The sequence below is a fragment of the Natator depressus genome, chromosome 5, assembly GCF_965152275.1.
Source record: "Natator depressus isolate rNatDep1 chromosome 5, rNatDep2.hap1, whole genome shotgun sequence".
NCBI lineage: Eukaryota > Metazoa > Chordata > Testudines > Cheloniidae > Natator > Natator depressus.
In genome coordinates, this window is record NC_134238.1 from 24528776 (window position 1) to 24548898 (window position 20123).

The 20123-nt window shown below is 50.4% G+C and overlaps 1 protein-coding gene across 1 annotated transcript in view; it reads left to right on the forward strand.

Annotated features, from left to right (window-relative positions):
* Positions 1–7831: 7831 nt before the first annotated feature.
* Positions 7832–20123, forward strand: part of LOC141987270 (sperm flagellar protein 2-like) — a 38410-nt gene continuing 26118 nt past the window's right edge. The window contains exons 1-2 of the mRNA XM_074952471.1: positions 7832–7951; positions 10186–10288. Coding sequence (XP_074808572.1) covers positions 7894–7951; positions 10186–10288 — 161 coding nt within the window. The 5' untranslated portion in view covers positions 7832–7893. The remainder of the gene's footprint in view (positions 7952–10185; positions 10289–20123) is intronic.

Below are 20123 nucleotides of genomic sequence, written 5' to 3' on the forward strand. Positions count from 1 at the left end.
ACCTATACCCACATGTGAAAGGGGCCATCTAAGTGGACTTGAATATCACTGTTCGCCCAGCTTAAAGAACCAATTAATTTATAGATAGCACAGACTCAATTTAACTGTTTATATTGTTGATTTTACAGAACACTTTACATATATAATTTGCCTCTGCTTTATAAACCCAAAGAAACCAATCGATTATATTAAAAAAGGATAAATTTTTAGACAGACATTGCAACCCCATGCAATATCTTTGGGGACCATAATGTATTAAGTTTATGTATCACTGTGGGCCAAGGACTGTAACCAACTTCAAGAAGGGAGGGTTATCATAGCTTCTCCTTGAGGAGACTCAAGGAGCTTGGCTTGTTTAGCCTAACTAAAAGAAGGTTGAGGGGAGATATGATTACTCTCTATAAATATATCACAGGGATAAATACCAGAGAGGGAGAGGAATTATTTAAGCTCAGTACCAATGTGGACACAAGAACAAATGGATATAAATTGGTCATTGGGAAGTTTAGACTTGAAATTAGATGAAGGTTTCTAACCATCAGAAGAGTGAAGTTTTGGAATAGCCTTCCAAGAGAAGCAGTGGGGGCAAAAGACCTATCTGGCTTTAAGATTAAACTCAATAAGTTTATGGAGGAGATGTATGATGGGATAACATGTTTTTGGTAATTTGATCTTTAAATATTCATGGTAAATAGGCCCAATGGCCTGTGATGGGATGTTAGATGGGGTGGGATCTGAGTTACTATAGAAAATTCTTTCCTGGGTATCTGGCTGGTGAATCTTGCCCATATGCTCAGGGTTTAGCTGATCGCCATATTTGGGGTCGGGAAGGAATTTTCCTCCAGGGCAGATTGGAAGAGGCCCTGGAGGTTTTTTGCCTTCCTCTGTAGCATGGGGCATGGGTCACTTGCTGGAGGATTCTCTGCTCCTTGAAGTCTTTAAACCACAATTTGAGGACTTCAATAGGTCAGACATAGGTGAGAGGTTTTTCGCAGGAGTGGGTGGGTGAGATTCTGTGGCCTGCGTTGTGCAGGAGGTCGGACTAGATGATCATAATGGTCCCTTCTGACCTTAGTATCTATGAATCTGTGAAACCAAAAATAAGGTGGGGGTGATTAAGGTATCACCTTCTGGGGAGGCTTACATATTATGGTTCAAACTGGGTTTTCCAGAGACTAACAAAGAAAGGGCTTTTGATATTAAAAAACTGGGTTTAAACTGACTCAGGGTCTTCTATTTGATCCAGTGAACAGACGGAACCTTCCATCCCAAGGAAGGCTTCCCCGCTTGTGGAATGGTTGGAAAGATTTTAGTCTACAAGGGCCTCATAAGACTGATGGGTGACTCTTAGTATGTTTAATGTGAGTTTAAATCTGTTGATTGTTTTTATGATGTTTTCTTTGTAATACTTTTACCTTAAGAATAAATATACTTGCTTAGAAAAATAAAGGTGTAGTAACTTCATCTGTTCATAAACTTTTCATAGGCCTCAGGGGGAGAGAGGGAGGGAGAGGAATGCACAGGAGCTGTCCGTTAGGGAGATTGGCTTGCTGGGAATCGGCATATAAGGCAGGGAGCTCTGCAGCCTCAAAAACCCCTGGTAAGATCCATCCCCAGAGACAGGAGATGTTAGGAGATCAGAGACCTGATTGGGCACTCCTGGAATGGACCATGAAGAGTGGGCGAAAAATACAGCTTCAGTTACTGTGGACTGGTCTACACTAGAAAATGAAAGTTTACCAATGTTGCTCAGGGGTGTGAAAAATCCACACCGCTGAGTGGCATAATTAAGTCAACCTACCCCCCTGGAGTAGACAGCGCTAGGCTGGAAGAATTCTTCCATCAAGCTAGCTACTGCCTCTTTGGAAGGTGGATTACCTACACTGATGAGAACCCCTCCCATCAGAAGAGCTACAGTGGTGCAACTATGCCAGCGTAGTGTTTTAAGTGTAGCCATACCCAAACAAACAGTGAGAGAAACAGCCTTACCCTTCCCAATTCTGGGCTTCCCTGTGCCTCTACTGTATTAACAAATGGACTAGACTCCCTATGATTCTTTGTGTTCCCATAACTCTTTGTATATAAAACCCCCATGATCCTTTGGTTCATGCACAAAGTGTTTTGTAACTATAATTCTAGTGCTTTGTATCTATGATTCAAGGGACTCTGTACTTAGGTTGAATTTTAGTGTGTGACCAAATGATGGAATGTGTATAATATTTTTACCCTGACCCTACTGACTCATGGAGAATGTGTCCAGGAAGGGACCACTAATGATTGAGGAGGGATATTTATTATTGCAAATGTCTTCAGTGATCAATGAGATGATCACCCACTGAGAAATGTTTTTAGCTCGTTACCTATGCCACAGGCATTTTCTACAATAAGGACTTAGTCATAGATACTTTTAGCTTATTGATTAGGTAAGATGAGATACCATAAGGGGAATTCCATATGTAGATCAGTTATGGAAAACGATTCTTCTTTGTCCCAAGTACAACATGTACAGAGGGTAGTTTCTGGGAGTGAGTTAGGACTGAATCAAGCTGCAAAGTCACTTCTCCAGTCTTCAGACTGGTTTGGTATTGATAGCCTTTCTGTATTCTGTATTGTGCTGTATTAATCTTGACTACATTTTTGATTAATAAATTCCAATTGAGCCTGATTATTTGAAGTTTTATTAATAAATCAAAATGGAACCTAACAACTGTGCATATGTCTGGTTTAGTATGGAGCAGAGGCAATCTATGTTTCAAGACTTGTACAGAGCTCAGCAAAATCTCAGTACTTAAAAAATAAATTTCCTCTAGTCTAGAAAATAAAAATTGTTATAATGCACATGTCCTCAGCAGATTCATTTGCCAAATCACAGCTACATTTCAGCTGTAAAGGAATCAAAATATTTGCATCTGTGGAAACCCCAGAGCCATACATAAAAGCAAAAGGCAGCAAATATCTGTGCTTTAATTAAAGTATAAAATATAACGTAAAACAAACTAACATTACAGAATCTCTTGTACGATCAGTGCATAAATATAATCATACAGGGAGACTGCCAAATTGAGGTCCGGTAACCTGTTGACAACTGTGTTAGTTGATATCATGTAACAGCTGCACCACGGGAAGCTTGTTGTTTTGGCCTAAATTAAATGAAACACAGGGCAATTTGCTAAGAGAGAATAGTGTGGGTAGGACAATGAAAAACAAAAGGAGAAAGGGACAGAGCATTCAAAGGCATAAAAAGTGACACAGAAGACTGTTGCAACTTGGATTTCTTTTTCTTACATAAAGTGTCTGAGGGAAATAAGTTATGTTAAAATAGATGTTTTCATATTAGTTTCTAAGGGCACAGCTACATTAGAGAGAAATGTAACTGCTCCAAGTTGATGGGAGAGTGCTTTCCTGTCAGCTTAACTACTGCAGCACCTGTGAACAGCAGAAGCTATGTCGGCGGGAGAAGTTCTCCCACAGACACAGCGTTGTTCATACCGGCACGTATGTTGGCGTAACTTATGTCGCTCAGGGGGGTGATTTATCCAAAATAGAGCTCCTTTGTGTTGGGTGCAATACCTGTGTCTTAGAAAAGCATCATATCTAATTTTTAGAAACTCTAATTATGTTATATTGCTGGCTGCATGAGATCTCCAGCAAAGAACTCCCAAACTGAAATCTCCCATAACACCACAATTTTTCTTTCCACACATTACAAACAGTGCTTAATGAGTAACTCAGCCTGTTCTTTGGTTTAATTTGATGGTCTGGAACAGAACTCCACCAGCACCTATTGCTGGGCTTTCCCAGTTAGCACATTGATCCATATGCATTCAAGATTCTGTGCTTCTGAGTTATTAATAACTCTATAACAGGTAATAGTGTATTTAATGTAGAGTATGACACCCTTCCCCACTGCATACATACATCTTTTACTTACTATATCCTTCCTAAATAGGTTATAACTAGCAATTTTACAATTCCAATCATGTGAATATTCCCACCAGGTTTTCAGTAATGCCTGTTATAAAATTTCTCATGATCAATAAGAATTGCCAACTCTTTCTCGTTACCTAGCATTGGTATATAAGCATTTGAAACATTTCTTCTCTTTACATTCTTGGTCACATCACATCAATTTGTTTGTGACACTGAGTTTGAGTTTGTACTGCATTTGGCTTCTAAGCACCCTCCCCTTGCGTTGTTTGTTTAACCCCATCCTGCTTGCTCCAGCTAGTTTCCAGTGGAGATTAACTCCCATCCCCACTTGTGAGTTTATATAGCATCCTCCCACACTGGAATGTGACCCAATGTCCCAAAAACCAAAACCTTCAGCTTTACATCAGTCAAACGTTTACGTCCAGTATTTTCTGTCTTCTCCTTTATCTCTCTCGTGGGACCGGAAGGACCTCCAAGAATATTACTAGGACTTTCCTCTTCTTCAGCTCCCTTCCAAGGTTCCTAAAGCCTTCTATAGTCTGTAAAGATCCACGTGATGCCAAGTCATTGGTTCCAATGTGTACCATCACCAGTGGACACTTGCCAGTCAACTTCACAATCACAGCCAACTATGCAATTACATCTCATGTTTTCACTTCACAGAAACAGCACACCTTCCTATGGTCCTTGTATCCCTTACAGAATTCTCTGTCCGTTCTTCTATATATGGAGTTATCAGTGACGATTGGCAGCCTTCTCAGGATGGTTGAAGAGCCTTTCTTGGTAGTTGCATGTTCTTGCAGTTCAGCAAGCATCAGAAATGCCACCCATAGGTTTCTGTTTCTTTCCTCTAGAGACAGGTTCTTCGGCAGTTGACTCGCTAATCATGTCAATACCTCTAACCAGGCTGAATGGCTGCTGGTTCTCCTTTCCCTCCTGGTCATAAATTGCGAATCCACTTCTTTGATTTCTATTCTTTCCAGTTCCCCATGAAGGCCTTTTGATGTCTGTGCAATGATTTCCAAATGTGGCTGTCCAATAAGTCTTCATTTTCTCAAATACTACACAGTATTAAAAATTGTGGTTCCAGACCAGTACGTTTGCCAGCTTGCACTTAATGCACCAGCAATCTCTTCGGTCTTCCAGCAGAAGGAGAAACACAGCACTTCCAAGGTACGTAAAAGCAATTGTTTCCTCATCATCCATATCCACTACTTGATGAGGAACCATATCTAAAACAGATGGAACCCTGCTCCCTTTTTAAACTCCCTCTGAAACTGCAATCAGCTGTTCCTGTTTGCCTGTTAACTGTCATATACTAAGCCTCAGTGCTAGTCTTCACCTCTAGTTATCACGGAGGGATTAACTTTTGGAGACTTCAAACACTGAGTCTGTTCAAAGATCCAAGAGTGCCAGCCTCACCGAGACACAAACAGATCTGTCTCAATGGGCCTGTTCAAATTCCCACAGTCTAGCCACACAACTCTCACAGAGAACCAACAAAAAACAATAAACAGACCAAACACACCACTCACAAAATCCTTCTGCCTCCAATCACAAGGATCTGCAGCTGTGCCCTCTAGAATTGCCATGTGCTGTTCTGGAGTTTGCCTCATGGCTCAACTTCACCCCCTCACAGGGAGGGATTAACTACTCAGACTTCAGGGAACTCATCACAGTGACTGAGTGAATTTCCAAATCTATGCGCTTGCTAGGATGTCAGTAAAATGGGGAAATCCCTGCATACCCACCCCCACACAGCAATTTGAGGCAGGCAAACGAGCTTTAAGTAAACACAAAGCATCATTAACAAAAAAACAACACTCAAGAGTCCTGTTTCCCCTGCTCTAAAGAATGGTCTAACCATTGCCCTCTAAACAATGCCTTATCAGAGGCAGGAAAATAACTCTGGAATCCTAAATCACAGCATTCTACTGCTGTCTAACAAGTAGTTCTGTAACTCACTGGCAGAGCACGTTAGGTCACCCCTCTGATGACTGGTCCATATAGATGATAAACTATTATTGCTTAAGGAGGCCATTCATCCAGGAATAAACTGGAATGTCCTCTTTTTGAGATGTTTGTCCCCAGTCTGATCCCGAAACAAAACTGAATGTGGTTTTGTCCAGTATTGGACAGGGGATGCCATTTTTAAAAGCGTGCCACTCCACCCCCTCCAGCGTGACCTCACATGCACCATGTGCATGAGGTCACACGGGGGGGGCCACACGACATGACGTTCCAGGAAGTACTGGAATGTCCGGTATTCTGAAAATGAGTGAGTGGCCATCTTAACACTGTTACCAATTAACAATTACTTCTTAAGCTCAAGTACTGAGGGGTCTGTGCTGCAGGTCTAGAGGCCCTAGGTGCCAACCCACGCAGGGTTTTTATGGCTTTACATACCTGATTTTCCCCACCTCACAAACAAGAGGCCCGTAGGATACTGATATGATTTCTTAGTTTCCATCATCACGATAACATTGCCCCTTTGGCCCAAGTAGCTACCAAGATAGCTAGGCTTCAGAACACAATCTCCATCAGGAGCAGCAACTTTTAGGGCTGTCTATACAGCTATTTTTAGAGCATTAATGCAAGCCATGCTAGCCCAAGTCTGCTGACTCAGGCTGGGAGGGTTGCTCCAACAAGCTATATAGACAAACCCAAGTACATGTCATACATAACTTCTTCTGAGGATGGAGGGTTGGGAAAATTAACCAACAAGATGTAAGAATGTGTAAGATAGCCAGATCTGTCCTACTCTTTCTCCCTAGTCCTCCTGTGGTCTGCTTTTCCATTTACAGTGCTAACCCACTGTGCCCCTTCTCCTCCCCACCACCTTTATAAATGTTACATGATTTTATATTCACTTGTGCTTGCTCACCAGTGTTGAATTTATACTCTATAAATATCACCTCTGAATTGAGTCCATAGCCCATAAAAATTGACACAATTTAGATGAAGACACAATCTTTCAGAGGTTTTCCATCTTTGGAATCACTACTCATGGCACAAACTGGTAGTGGTGTTATTTATACTTGATCAATAACTTGACCGGGGCCTTTCAGAGCTATTTCAATATAAATGGTGTCCTGACCCAGACCCACTGTGCTTGGCACTGTATCAATGCACAATAAAATACAGACCCTGCCCTCAAGCACAACTTCACCTCTATAGCCTGATGCAGCATCGGGGCCCATGGCTCTCGCTGTCAAACAGCCCTAAGGACTTTGTTCCCACTCCTGTGCAGCAACCTCTACTCCCAACGCCTCATCTCCCCACAGGGGAGGCACCGGCGGAGCATTTTCCCCTTATCGTCCCACAAAAGCTTCAGCCTCCTCCTGTTCGCATTCTCTCACAAGAGCCTCAACGCCCCTATTCCTCCCCCGCCCGCCCCCCGCATCTGGGCTTTGCACCCGTCTCCCACACCAAACCCACCAGCACTAGGGCATCCCTCCCATTCCCCTCTCAACACAGCCAAGGGCAGCCCTTCCCCCACAAGCGCCTTGGTCGCGTCGGCCTAGGCTCCAGCTCCCCTAACCGCGCCCCAGGCCTAAACCCAAGCCCCCATCCTTTCTCCGTGCGAACTCTCCTTGCACGGCTTCCCCCGCCCCAAACTGCCTCCCATTCAACACTGAGCGACACAATTACAGTACCCACCAGAAGACGATACTTACTTCACTGCGCATGCGCCAGTAGCCAAACGCGGCCAACACAAAACAGTTCGCGCGCTCCCCCGCTGTGGACGCATGCGCTTAGCAGAACACATTCTCCCCACCCCCCGGCAGCGTAGGTGTTCCACTGCGCATGCGCAGTTCACAAGGCACACTCTGGTCCCGCTATGTAGTCCCAAGCCCACCCCTCCACAGCGCATGCGTTAGATGCTTGCCTGCATGTCACCATGGTAACGGGACGCGGAGCCGGGCCCGTGTGAGTGGGGTTCGCCCGCAGCCCGCGGCCGCCATGTCGGAGATTCTGTGCGAGTGGCTGAACCGGGAGGTGAAGCTCTCCCAGACCGTGGGTGAGTCAGGGGCTCCGACGCCTGGGTCCTGGACGGTGCCGCAGCTGGGGAGGCAGGGCCCGGGGGTGCCCACAGACCACCGTGTGCCTACGCAGCTACAGGGGCTCCCGCTCAGGGGTGTCTGTTCGCAGGGGCCCGGTGGATAGGAGCCCCCGGGCAATTCTTCGTTAGGGCATTAGTACGGCTGCAAGGGCTTCCGAGTTGCTGCCCGACGGGGAGTCCCAGAGGGCAGTGCCCCAGGGGACTAGCCCCTCGGCCTGCGCCACAGCGAGACAGCCTGAGGATCAGTGCACAGATAGAGAGATGGGTTCCCTGCTCGACTTTCGATGTGCCATGGGTGGGAGTCACTTTTGGGGAGACTTTGACGTCCGGGAGGTGGGTGAGGTTGTCGGGGTCTCTGCAGGCAAGTTTGGGAATGTGGTGACTGGGTAAGGTGGGGGTAGCGGGAGCGTTCTGCTGCTGGGACGGCAGTCGGGTTGTTGGCCTGTTGGTATTATTCATATACTCACTTTACCTGGAGTGGGCTTTGCGCACTCTCTGTAATAACTATAGGTTTCAGAGTAACAGCCGTGTTAGTCTGTGTTCGCAAAAAGAAAAGGAGTACTTGTGGCACCTTAGAGACTAACCAATTTATATGAGCATGAGCTCTTAGTCTCTAAGGTGCCACAAGTACTCCTTTTCTTTTTGTAATAACTATGTTCAACTGAAAATACTGTCGCCCTAATTCTGAAGAAGGTGTGAGCAACAGTAGAGGGAAATTAGTATTGGGGACATTATGTTTAGGTTTTATAATAACCCAACCATTCCCACTCTTTATTCAGGCTTAATCTGATGGTGTCTTGCAAGTTAATTCCAGTTCTGCAGTTTCACATTGGAGTCTGTTTTTGAAGTTTTTTTTGTTGAAGAATTTGCCACTTTTAGGTCTATTATTGAGTGACCAGGGAGATTGAAGTGTTCCCCTACTGGTTTTTGAATGTTATGATTCCTGATGTCAGATTTGTGTCCATTTATTCTTTTGTGTAGAGACTGTCCGGTTTGGCCAATGTACATGGCAGAAGCATCTATTCTATAATGAGAGACATCCCTTATGAAAAATCAGGCATATTAGAACATATTTACTGGCTGGTTTTGTTTCTGTGTGTGTTTTAGGATCAGAGGAGTTAGTAACTGTAACCTGTCAAGTATTGGTTTTGCAAAATCTTAATTTTGAGCCAAATGTAAACAGTTAAAATAGTGTAATTTACTTTTTGATATTGAAATTTAGATTTTAGATGATAGAGTAGATTATGGAATTTGCTTTCAGTAGAAAGAAAAGGAGTACTTATGTCACCTTAGAGACTAACAAATTTATTTGAGCATAAGCTTTCGTGAGCTACAGCTCACTTCATCCGATGCATAAAAGTGGAAAATGCAGTGGGGAGATTTATATACATACAGAACATGAAACAATGGGTGTTACCATACAAGAGTGATCAGGTAAGGTGAGCAATTACCAGCAGGAGAGCGGGGGGGGGGGGGGGGGCTGAATTGGAATTAATTTGCAAACTGGATACAATTAATTTAGGCTTGAATAAAGACCGGGAGTGGATGTGTCATTAAACAAAGTAAAACTATTTCTCATGTTTATTTCCCCACCCTCCCCCACACTGTTCCTCACATGTTCTTGTCAACTGCTGGAAATGGCCCACCTTGATTATCACTACAAAAGGTCCCGTTCTCCGCCCCCCCCCCCCCACCCGCTCTCCTGCTGGTAATAGCTCACCTTACCTGATCACTCTTGTTACAGTGTGTATGGTAACACCCACTGTTTCATGTTCTGTGTGTATATAAATCTCCCCACTGTATTTTCCACTGCATGCATCGGATAAAGTGAGCTGTAGCTCACAAAAGCTTATGCTCAAATAAATTTGTTAGTCTCTACTGTGCCACAATTATGCGGGTACAGACTAACACGGCTGCTACTCTGAAACCTTCTTTTAGTACAGTTATACAACGTAAGTACTGGCTACTTGAAGACCATTTCTAATCCTAAAGTTATTTTAATATAGTCGTTTCATTAACAAAACTTTAACGTTAACTTACAATGTAAAGATTTTATAAGAGTAATAATGAGTTGAACTAAAATTAAGTTTGTCTCTAATATTATACACATTCTGTAATGATCTCTAATTCATATCATATTCTATTCATATGGTACTTTGTATTTTGTTGCTGTTTCTTGTTTTTTAACCTAGATCCAAAATCATTCCCAAAAGAATTTTCTACTGGCTACCTAATTGGAGAAATTCTGCACAAATATGAACTTCAGGATGACTTTAACCAATTTTCACAAAGCAGGTTTGTAACTTAAGGCTCAGTTAGAGCATGTATTATATCTCCTATGTAACTTATACAAGATATTTGTTTATCATTGAAGATTTTTTAGTGATACCTAGCAGGATTTGATGAAGTTACATACCAATCATTAGTTAGCAACATATTAGATGCACTAGCTGCATTAATTAGCTGCATACTTCCAAAGGTTTTGAACATTCATTAAGTATTTACTGGGAGGATATACTAGGATGATAAAGGATTGCAGCACAATTAATGTCAATCAACATGGTCCTATGGAAAATAGGTATTTGATTTAGCACTGCATGAACTTCTGATTAAAAAATTAACACTGCACAAAATTGATGTAACATATTAAATAGATTAAAAACTGGCTAACTTAGATCTCAAAAATGGGAAAATAATCATTCTATGGAGTGTTTCTAATGGAGTTCTACAAAGATCTGTTTTTGTCCCAATGCTATTCAATATCTATAAAGTCAGTGCTGATAAAGTTTCCAGATGACGCAAAAATTGGTGGAGTGGTAATTAACCCATTGTCAGTTATACAGAGAAATCTGGATCACTTGTTAAACTGGGCTTATTAAAACACAAGTTCAGATGCAGCCAAGTGCAAGGTCATATATCTAGGAACAAAGAATGTAGGTCATACTTACAGGATGGGGGACTGTATCCTGGAATGCAGTGACTTTTAAAAGGCCTTAGGGGTCATGATGGATAACCAGTTGAACATGATCTGCCAGTGCAATGCTGTGGCCAAGTGGGCTAGCACAATCCTTGGTTTATAAGCAATGGGAACATCACATAGGGAGGTGATACTACCTCCATATACGGCATTAGTGAGACCATTACTGGAGTAAAAATGAAGGTCTGTTTGATACTAGGATCCTCTGTGAGGAGAACTCTTCAGTATAGTATATCTTTACTGAACGATGTTACAGAAAGAGCTTAGCCTCTCCATAGCTATTTGTGAAACAAGGCTTAAGTCATAAGCCTGATTTTTCTCCTTCCATTTCTTATGTTTGTCAAATCAAAGCCAATCCATTTGAAATTGGACAGGGTATGATTTTTAGGAGAGATACTTTGAAGGAATTATGAGAAGGTCATGGGCGGCGCGTGAACCGCTGGCTGGGGGTGCCTAGTCCCCAACCCCCACCCCTTCCCCCTGCTGGAGCTGAGCCCCGACCAGAACCCAGAGCCACTCCCCCCACCAGAGTGCAGAGACGCCCCCCCACTGTGGCCACTGGCCCAGTCCTGCGGCTAGTCCCTCAGCCCCAAAGGAGCACCGGGAGGGTGGGCGGTGCGCGACCGCAGCCTTCCCAACCCTGGAGCGCCAGGAAGGCAGGCGGCCCTGGCCTCCCCGGTCCTGGAGCACCGGGAAGGTGGGTGGCACACGGCCCCAGCCCCGGAGTACCGGGAAGGCAGCTGTCGTCATGCAGAGCACTGAGGGGCTGGAACTGTAGGACTAGAGCTGCCTCCCCCAACCTATGCGACCCACCGCCCATGGACAAGGTGTTATAACAAAGTATTGTGGGGCTTAAAGGATGAAGTGCTCTACTTTTAGAAGTTTTTCTGTCTCTTTAGCTGGTCCTAATTCAAGTGGCTTGGTCTAGATATTTCAAATTTGTATTTAGTGTAGTGTCTCTAGTCAGTATTGTTGACTTTAACGATGTTTGTAGGATAATTATTTTGTTAAAAACCCACTTGACCAATGTTTGCTTTAAAACTCATATTTGGTCTCTCAAGTTGTGCTGGTACTCATCCTATAACATCTACCCTCAAACTTAAGGGAAAGTTACAAGGGGATGGAGTGGAGGCTACCTTTTCCATGGCTGTTGGTGGGGAAAGTACATTGCTTTTCCTGTTTGAATGAACAAGCAAAATATTGGCTCTTTCCTTCCTCTCAACTTTCTCACCTCCTTCTTCCCCCACCCTTTTAATGTCTGATTTTTTTTTTTCACGCTATGGGCTCTTCATACTGCATTTCTATGTAGTGTGACAAAGTTCCTCCTCTACCTTGGTGGGTCTTGCGCTTATTGGCGGATTTGCTCGCCTTTGAGCTTCACGGCAGCCCTCAGCCTGGCCGTTTTTCTGAACCCACAGTCCAGGTCAACTCCTCCTGTGTCTGACCAGGAGTTGGGAGGATTTGGGGGGAACCCGGGCCCGCCCTCTACTCTGGGTTCCAGCCCAGGGTCCTGTGGAATGCAGCTGTCTAGAGTGCCTCCTGGAACAGCTGTGTGACAGCTACAACTCCCTGGGCTACTTCCCCATGGCCTCCTCCCAACACCTTCTTTATGCTCATTATAGGACCTTCCTCTTGGTGTCTGATAATGCTTGTACAGCTCAATCCCCCAACAGTCTGCGTTCTCACTCTCAGCTCCTAGTGCCTCTTGCTCCCAGCTCCTCACACGCACACCACAAACTGAAGTGAGCTCCTTTTTAAAACCCAGGTGCCCTGATTAGCCTGCCTTAATTGATTCTAGCAGCTTCTTGATTGGCTGCAGGTGTTCTAATCAGCCTGTCTATCTTAATTGTCTCCAGAAGGTTCCTGATTGTTCTGGAGCCTTCCCTGTTAGGAGACGGAATCGTTTTTTCGCTCGCTCCTGAGCTATCTGCTTTCCTTTCTTTCCTGCAGCCCCCTGGCCCAGATTTTTCACACTTTTCCTTTTGCTTAGTTTCCCCCCCCGCGTTTGGGCCGGACGCTTTGTTTTTTTGGTTTCGTTTTCTTCCGCTTTTCTGAGCTGCGTCAGTGTGCTGGCCGGTTGCCAGCACCCCCCCCCAGACGCCTGCTTTTGGACTTTGCTTTTTGCTTAATTGAAACCCCCAGAAGAGGGGGGGAGGACTGCCGACCCGCTGTCCAGAGAGGGGAGTGGACGCCCCCAGACCCAGCCGTTTTGTTTTTTGCCTGGACTTTTTTCTTATCACTACAACATTCCTAGCTGCCGAGAGCCTTGGGACAGAGCCAACAGCTGCAACAGATGCCAGAGGCCGGAGAACTCGCCCGAGCAGCCGTGAATCATCGTGGAGAGAAGCCGTAAGACTGAGGGATTTCCTTTGAATTATACCCTCGGGGGGGGGGAGTTGACTGCGTTCCAGCTGCGTCTGTGGCGGCACAGGGGTGTAGCAGGGAGCTACCCCCAGATCCACCGGTGCCCCCAACCCCCCCACCACTACTACGACTATCACGGCCCCCGCTGCCTCGTCCCTGCTGGCGATCTGCCATCTGCCTTCGGATCCAGCTGTTTGCTTTGGACTTTGCCTTTCGGACCGGACATAACAACCAACCAAACGAGACTCTTTGGACAAGTGTGGTGGGTCGCCCTCCCTCCACCCCCACCCCCCGGATTGTTTATCCCATAGTTTACCCCTACTACCGGACCCCGATTTTTGCCCCCCCCCCCCTTCTTCCGGTGTCTCCCTGTCTCTCCCTGCTTACAATGGCAGAGATGGAGAGACGCAAGGCCCCTCCAATGAAATTGGTTGTCCCTTCCCCATCTACCCCCCTGCCCACCCCTCAAGATTTTCCCACCGCCTCCATTGTTAGAACCCCTGCCCCCGCCCCCGCTGGGGCCTCGGCAGTGGGAGGCACCGGGGCAATTACTACTGCTGCTTTGGTTTTTGCCCCATTAGATTCTAGGAACCCCCCCCCAGTTCGACGGAAAGGTCGGGGCGGGCCGAAAGGAAAGGGCCCCGCTAAAGCCGCTGGGCCCTCCATGGCAGAGGCCGCCCCCACCACTGTGGCCTCATCATCGATCGTGGCACCCCTCCCAGCTGTTCCCTCCACCAGCTCTGCGACCGTCCCTCCCCCGGCCCCCAGGACGTATGCCCGGGCGGCGGCAGGCTCCCCCTCGCCTGCCGCCTCCTCATCTCGCCCACCCACTACCTCCGCTACCATCACTAGCGCCCGGGGCCCTCTTCCCGCCCTGACCAGGAAGCACGGTGTCCGTTGCCTCCTGGTGCCCGCCTCGCCCCACGTGGAGGCATACGTGCAGGCGTTGGCGAAGGTGGTAGGACCCATGGCCATTGTGGCGGCCTCCAAGATGTATGGGAAGGTCGTTTTCTTTCTGGCTTCGGAGACTGCCGCCCAGGAGGCGGTGGAGAAGGGCCTAGTGGTAGGAGGGGTGTTTATCCCCCTAGAACCGCTAGAAGATCTGGGCGTTCGCCTCGTCCTCACCTCCGTTCCTCCCTTTTTACCTAATGTTGCCCTGTTATCCGCTCTTTCTGCCCTGGGAAAACTTGTTTCTGCTATTAGCCCTCTCCCGTTAGGCTGCAAGGACCCCGCCCTCCGTCACGTCCTCTCGTTCCGCCGGCAAGTGCAGATTTCACTGCCGGCGGGGGTGCGTGACGGAGAGGCGCTTGAGGGGTCCTTCCTAGTTCCCTACCAGGGAGCCCGCTATAGGGTCTTTTATTCCACCGGAGAGGCCCGGTGCTACCTCTGCCGCTCGGCGGGGCATGTCCGTAGGGACTGCCCTTTGGCCCGGGGGAGAGGGGCACCTGAGACCCCCGAGACCCGGCAGGATATCGGCCCTGTCGTTGCCGACACCCCTGGCCACCCGGCACCTGAAACCACCCCTCCTCCCACCCGATCCAACGCTGCCCCCGTCCGGGCCCAAGAGGTATCTTTCCAACAACGCCCGGGCGACCACGGGAGTCCCGCTCTTGCTGTAACCACCTCGGCAGAGCCTCTGGAGGAGAGTGTGGCACAGTTATTACCAGGTGCAGGAAAGGGCTCGCCCCAGGGAGAACCCCCCGCCCCTCCTGCTCCCTCACCGCTATCCCCCCGAACCCCTGAACCTTTGCCTCCGCGCCCCGCTCTGCCCCCTGCTATTCAATCCCCAGATGACGCTATGGAGGGCTGGACTGTAGTCCAGGGGAAGCGAGGCAAGCGGAGGGCTCGAGCCCCGCTGCATCCATCTGACGCGGAAGCCCCCCGGAAGACCAGGAAGGGAGGTACTGATCTTGAGCCTCCCGCTTCGGCCACGAGTGAGATCCATTCGCTGGTGTCGGGAGGTGAAGATAGACTGGCATTGGAGGGAGGACTCCCCCCTCCGCGGGGGACCCTCCCCTCCGAAGCCCCGGAGGAAGCCCCTTCTAACCGGATACCACCTGAACTCCCTACGAACCCCGACGTGACCGTTGAGGCGGGCCCTAGCGGAGAGGCCCCCAGGGTAGTAGGAGTCGGCCTCTCCTCTGTGTATGCAGAGATTGAGGCCCTAGATTTGACCCCGGTCACCCAGGGAGGGGATGATTTACTGCCGGCCAGCCTCGTTTTAGGTAATCTTACCCCAGGCCCCCTTTCCCCATGTTCTCTCCCCCTGACTGCCTTTCCGGGTGAGCACCCCACGGAAAGTGGTTTACCACCTGATGCCATGGCTGCCACGACCACCCCGAAGCCAGCATCTAGCATTGCTCGGAGCCCCCTCCCTTGCCCCTTAACCCCCGACCCTGCTCAGGAGGCATCTTCTTTTTGCTGCTCGCCTCCTGAAGCCCAGGGCCTTACCTCTGCCCCTGTCCCCACCCCTGTCCCGGTTCAATTTCCCTCCTCCTGCAAGGCTACTGCCGCCCCTGGGGTTATTTCTTTTCCGCCTTTTGCAGACCCCCCCCAGGGAGCAGTCTTTACGTTTTCTAGTTGCGACTCATTAGGAGTTGCGCTTTTCCCCCTGCCATCCCCTTCCACTCCAAGGCACGAGATGGATTTACTAACCCCAGCCTGTCAGACGCCCCGTCGGCGGTCCGCACCCTGCCTACCCGCCTTAGCGGACCTCGAGGCTGTATTAAGAACCCCATCGGGGAGTACCCCGGAAACCGTAACCCCATCCCCCCATGAGCTGCGGCATGCACTACGGCAGTTCTTAGAGCACACCCGTGGTGCCCGCAATAGGGCACAGCTGGCTCTCCAGCGATGGGGGGACTTCGATCAACTTGTTCAGGCCGCAAGGGCCCTTATGAAGGAGGGCAGAGGGCAAGGGAGGCACGGTGCTGCGGCCTACGAGCGGGCCCGCGGCTTCCGGAAAGAGCTACTTACTTATGGGATGGGACACGGGTTGCTACGCGACCCGCCGGGGGCCATGAGCACCCCCACCACTGAGAACTCCCCACCCCCCCGGCCCTCCGCATGACACCTCTCATTATTGTAACCCTGAATACCAGGGGCTGTAGGATGGCTCTCCGCAGGTCCCAGGTGCTCTCCTACCTTCGGGAGGGGGGGTACTCTGTGGTTTTCCTGCAGGAGACCCACACGGACCCAACCGCCGAGGATAGGTGGCGGCTGGAGTGGGGGGACGGGGTGTACTTCAGCCATTGCACGACCTGGCAAGCTGGAGTGGCGACCCTGTTCTCCCCCGCCCTGCGGCCCGAGGTGCTAGGGGTTACTGAGGTCGTACCGGGCCACTTGTTGCACCTCCGAGTTCGTTTGGAGGGGCTCGTGGTCAATCTTGTTAATATCTATGCCCCGCAAGTGAGTCCACAGCGGCCACAATTCTACCAGCAGGTGTCCGATTTTCTCGGCACCCTAGACTCGCACGAGTGCCTGATCCTGGGAGGGGACTTTAACACTACCCTCGAGGAGCGGGACCGCTCGGGGGCCGAGCCGAGCCCGGCCGCCGCGACCATTCTCCGAGACATAGTCGATTATCACTCCCTAGTGGACGTCTGGCGTGACCATCACCCAGATGACACTTCCACGTTTACCTTTGTCCGGGTGGAGGCCCATCGGTCACACCGCTCTCGGTTAGACCGTATTTACCTATCCCGTTTCCATCTTTCACAGGCCCACTCCTCCACCGTGCGGCCGGCCCCTTTTTCCGACCATCATTTAGTTACCGTCACGGTCTCCCTCCGTGCGGAGGGACCGGGGCCGGCCTACTGGCACTTTAATAACAGCCTGCTGGAGGACGAGAGCTTTGTGATGTCCTTCCGGGAGTTTTGGCTGGCCTGGCGGGAGCAGTGGCGCGCCTTTCCCTCGGTGCGGCGCTGGTGGGATCTAGGGAAGGTGCGCGCCAAGCTCTTCTGCCGCAACTACACTCGGGGCGCCAGCCGACGGAGAAATGCAACGATAGAGCAGTTGGAACGGGAGGTCTTAGAGCTGGAGAGGCGCCTGGCCGCCAGCCCCGGGGACCCGTCCCTCTGCGGAGCGTGCCGGGAGAAGCGGGAGGAACTTCGAGCCCTCGAGGACCACCGGGCCCGAGGTGCCTTTGTCCGGTCCCGCATCCGCCTCCTTCGGGAGATGGATCGCGGCTCCCGCTTCTTCTATGCCTTGGAGAAAACGAGGGGGGCCAAAAAACACGTCACCTGCCTTCTAGCGGAAGACGGCACCCCCCTCACGGATCCGGAGGAGATGTGTGGGAGGGCCCGTGACTTCTACGCAAGCCTTTTCTCCCCGGATCCGACCGATCCTGGCGCTCGCGGGGTGCTCTGGGAGGAACTCCCCACGGTCAGCGTGGGCGACCGAGACCGGCTAGAGCTGCCTCTCACCCTGGCCGAGTTCTCGGAAGCCCTCCGCCGCATGCCCACCAATAAATCTCCGGGCATGGACGGGCTGACCGTGGAGTTTTACCGCGCGTTCTGGGACATCCTCGGCCCAGACCTAGTCACTGTCTGGGCTGAGTCTTTGCAGGGCGGGGTCCTCCCTCTGTCGTGCAGGCGAGCGGTGCTTGCCTTGCTGCCGAAGAAGGGGGACCTCCGCGACTTACGAAATTGGCGTCCCCTCTCGCTCCTTAGCACGGATTACAAAATCGTAGCGAAAGCAATTTCGCTGCGGCTAGGGGCCGTGATGGCGGACGTGATCCACCCAGACCAGACCTATACTGTCCCAGGTCGCAGCATTTTTGACAACCTCTTTCTAGTCCGAGACCTTTTGGAACTCGGGCGGAGAGACGGTCTGTCGTTCGCCCTCCTGTCTCTCGATCAGGAGAAGGCGTTCGATAGAGTGGATCATGGGTACCTCCTGAGCACCCTGCGGGCGTTTGGATTCGGACCTCAGTTTGTGAGTTTTCTCCGGGTGCTGTACGCCTCCGCGGAGTGTTTGGTTAGGCTCAACTGGACCCTGACCGAACCGGTCAGCTTCGGGCGAGGGGTGCGGCAGGGGTGCCCCCTCTCAGGCCAGCTGTACGCTCTGGCGATCGAGCCTTTCCTCTGTCTCCTCCGCAGGAGGTTGACGGGGTTGGTGCTGCGGGAGCCGGAGCTGCGGCTGGTCCTGTCGGCGTACGCCGATGACGTCCTCCTCGTGGTCCAGGACCCGGGCGACTTGGCGCGAGTGGAGGCATGCCAAGCCATTTATTCAGCAGCCTCCTCCGCCCGAGTCAACTGGGTCAAGAGCTCTGGCTTGGCGGTGGGGGGCTGGCGGCAGGTAAGCTCCCTCCCACCCGCGCTTCAGACCATCCGGTGGAGTGCCGGCCCTCTGCTCTATCTCGGCGTTTACCTTTCTGCCACGCACCCTTCTCCGCCGGAGAACTGGCAAAATTTGGAAGGCGGCGTGATTGAGCGGATCAGGAAATGGACGAGGCTACTCCGCTGTCTCTCCCTTCGGGGGAGAGCACTGGTGCTTAACCAACTAGTCCTGTCCACGCTCTGGTACCGGCTCAACACCCTAGCCCCGGCCCCGGGTTTCCTGTCCCACCTCCGGAGATTGATTCTGGAGTTCTTTTGGTCAGGATTGCACTGGGCCCCTGTTGGAGTTCTTCATTTGCCCCTGAAGGAAGGAGGGCAGGGCCTGAAGTGTCTGTACACTCAGGTCCGCGTTTTCCGCCTTCAGGCCCTGCAGAGGCTCCTTTATGGTGCAGGTAGTTCGACGTGGAGCATATTGGCGCACGCCTTCCTACGCCGCTTCCATGGGCTCCGATATGACCGGCAGCTCTTTTATCTTTCTCCGAGAGGTTTTCCGCGAGACCTCTCCGGGCTGCCGGATTTCTACCAGGACCTCCTCCGGACCTGGAAACTGTTTTCAACCACCAGGTCTGTGGCGGCCATCGTGGGGGCAGATCTCCTCACGGAGCCCCTGCTACACAACCCCCAACTTCGTGTGCAGGCGGCGGAGTCCCGCACGGTGCGCCAGAGGTTGGTCCTGGCGGGAGTTACGAGGGTCGGGGACCTCCTGGACTACGACCGGGGGGACTGGCTGGATCCCCTGACGCTCGCTCGACGCATGGGGCTCTCCAGCCTTCGCACCCCCCGGCGCGTGCTTCAGGAGGTGGAGGCCGCTTTGACCCCCGCTGCTCGGGCTTATGTCAGCCGAGCCTTGCGCGAGGGCGCACCCCGCCCATCCTTTACCCCAGGCCCACCGGACCTTTCCATCGGGCCCCTACCTTGCCGATCCCAACACACCCCTCATCCTTTCACTGCAAGCCGGCTGCATGAATTGCAACCGGTCGGTTTTCAAGTTGCATCACGGCAATATTTCTATACACTCACGCTCCATACCCTTCACGCCCGCACCCTGGTGTCCCGCCCCGACACAAAGTGGCGAGACCTCCTACCACCCTTGGAGGGGGAGCAACCTCGGTGGGCCAGCCTGTACTCCACCTTGGTCCCGAGGCCCGTCGGGGACATCAGTTGGCGGCTCCTTCACGGGGCCGTGAGCACGGGCGTGTTTTTGACACGTTTTACCTCCGTTCCAGAGACTTGCCCCTTCTGTAATGTGAGGGAAACCCTGGCGCACGTCTATTTAGAGTGTGCCAGATTGCAGCCTCTTTTTCGGCTCCTCACAAACATTCTTTTGCGCTTTTGGCTTCATTTTTCCCCTCACCTCTTTATCTATACACTCCCCATCCGTGGCCCCACCAAGTCGCGGGATCTCCTGGTTAGCCTCCTCCTAGCCTTGGCTAAGACAGCCATTTATAAG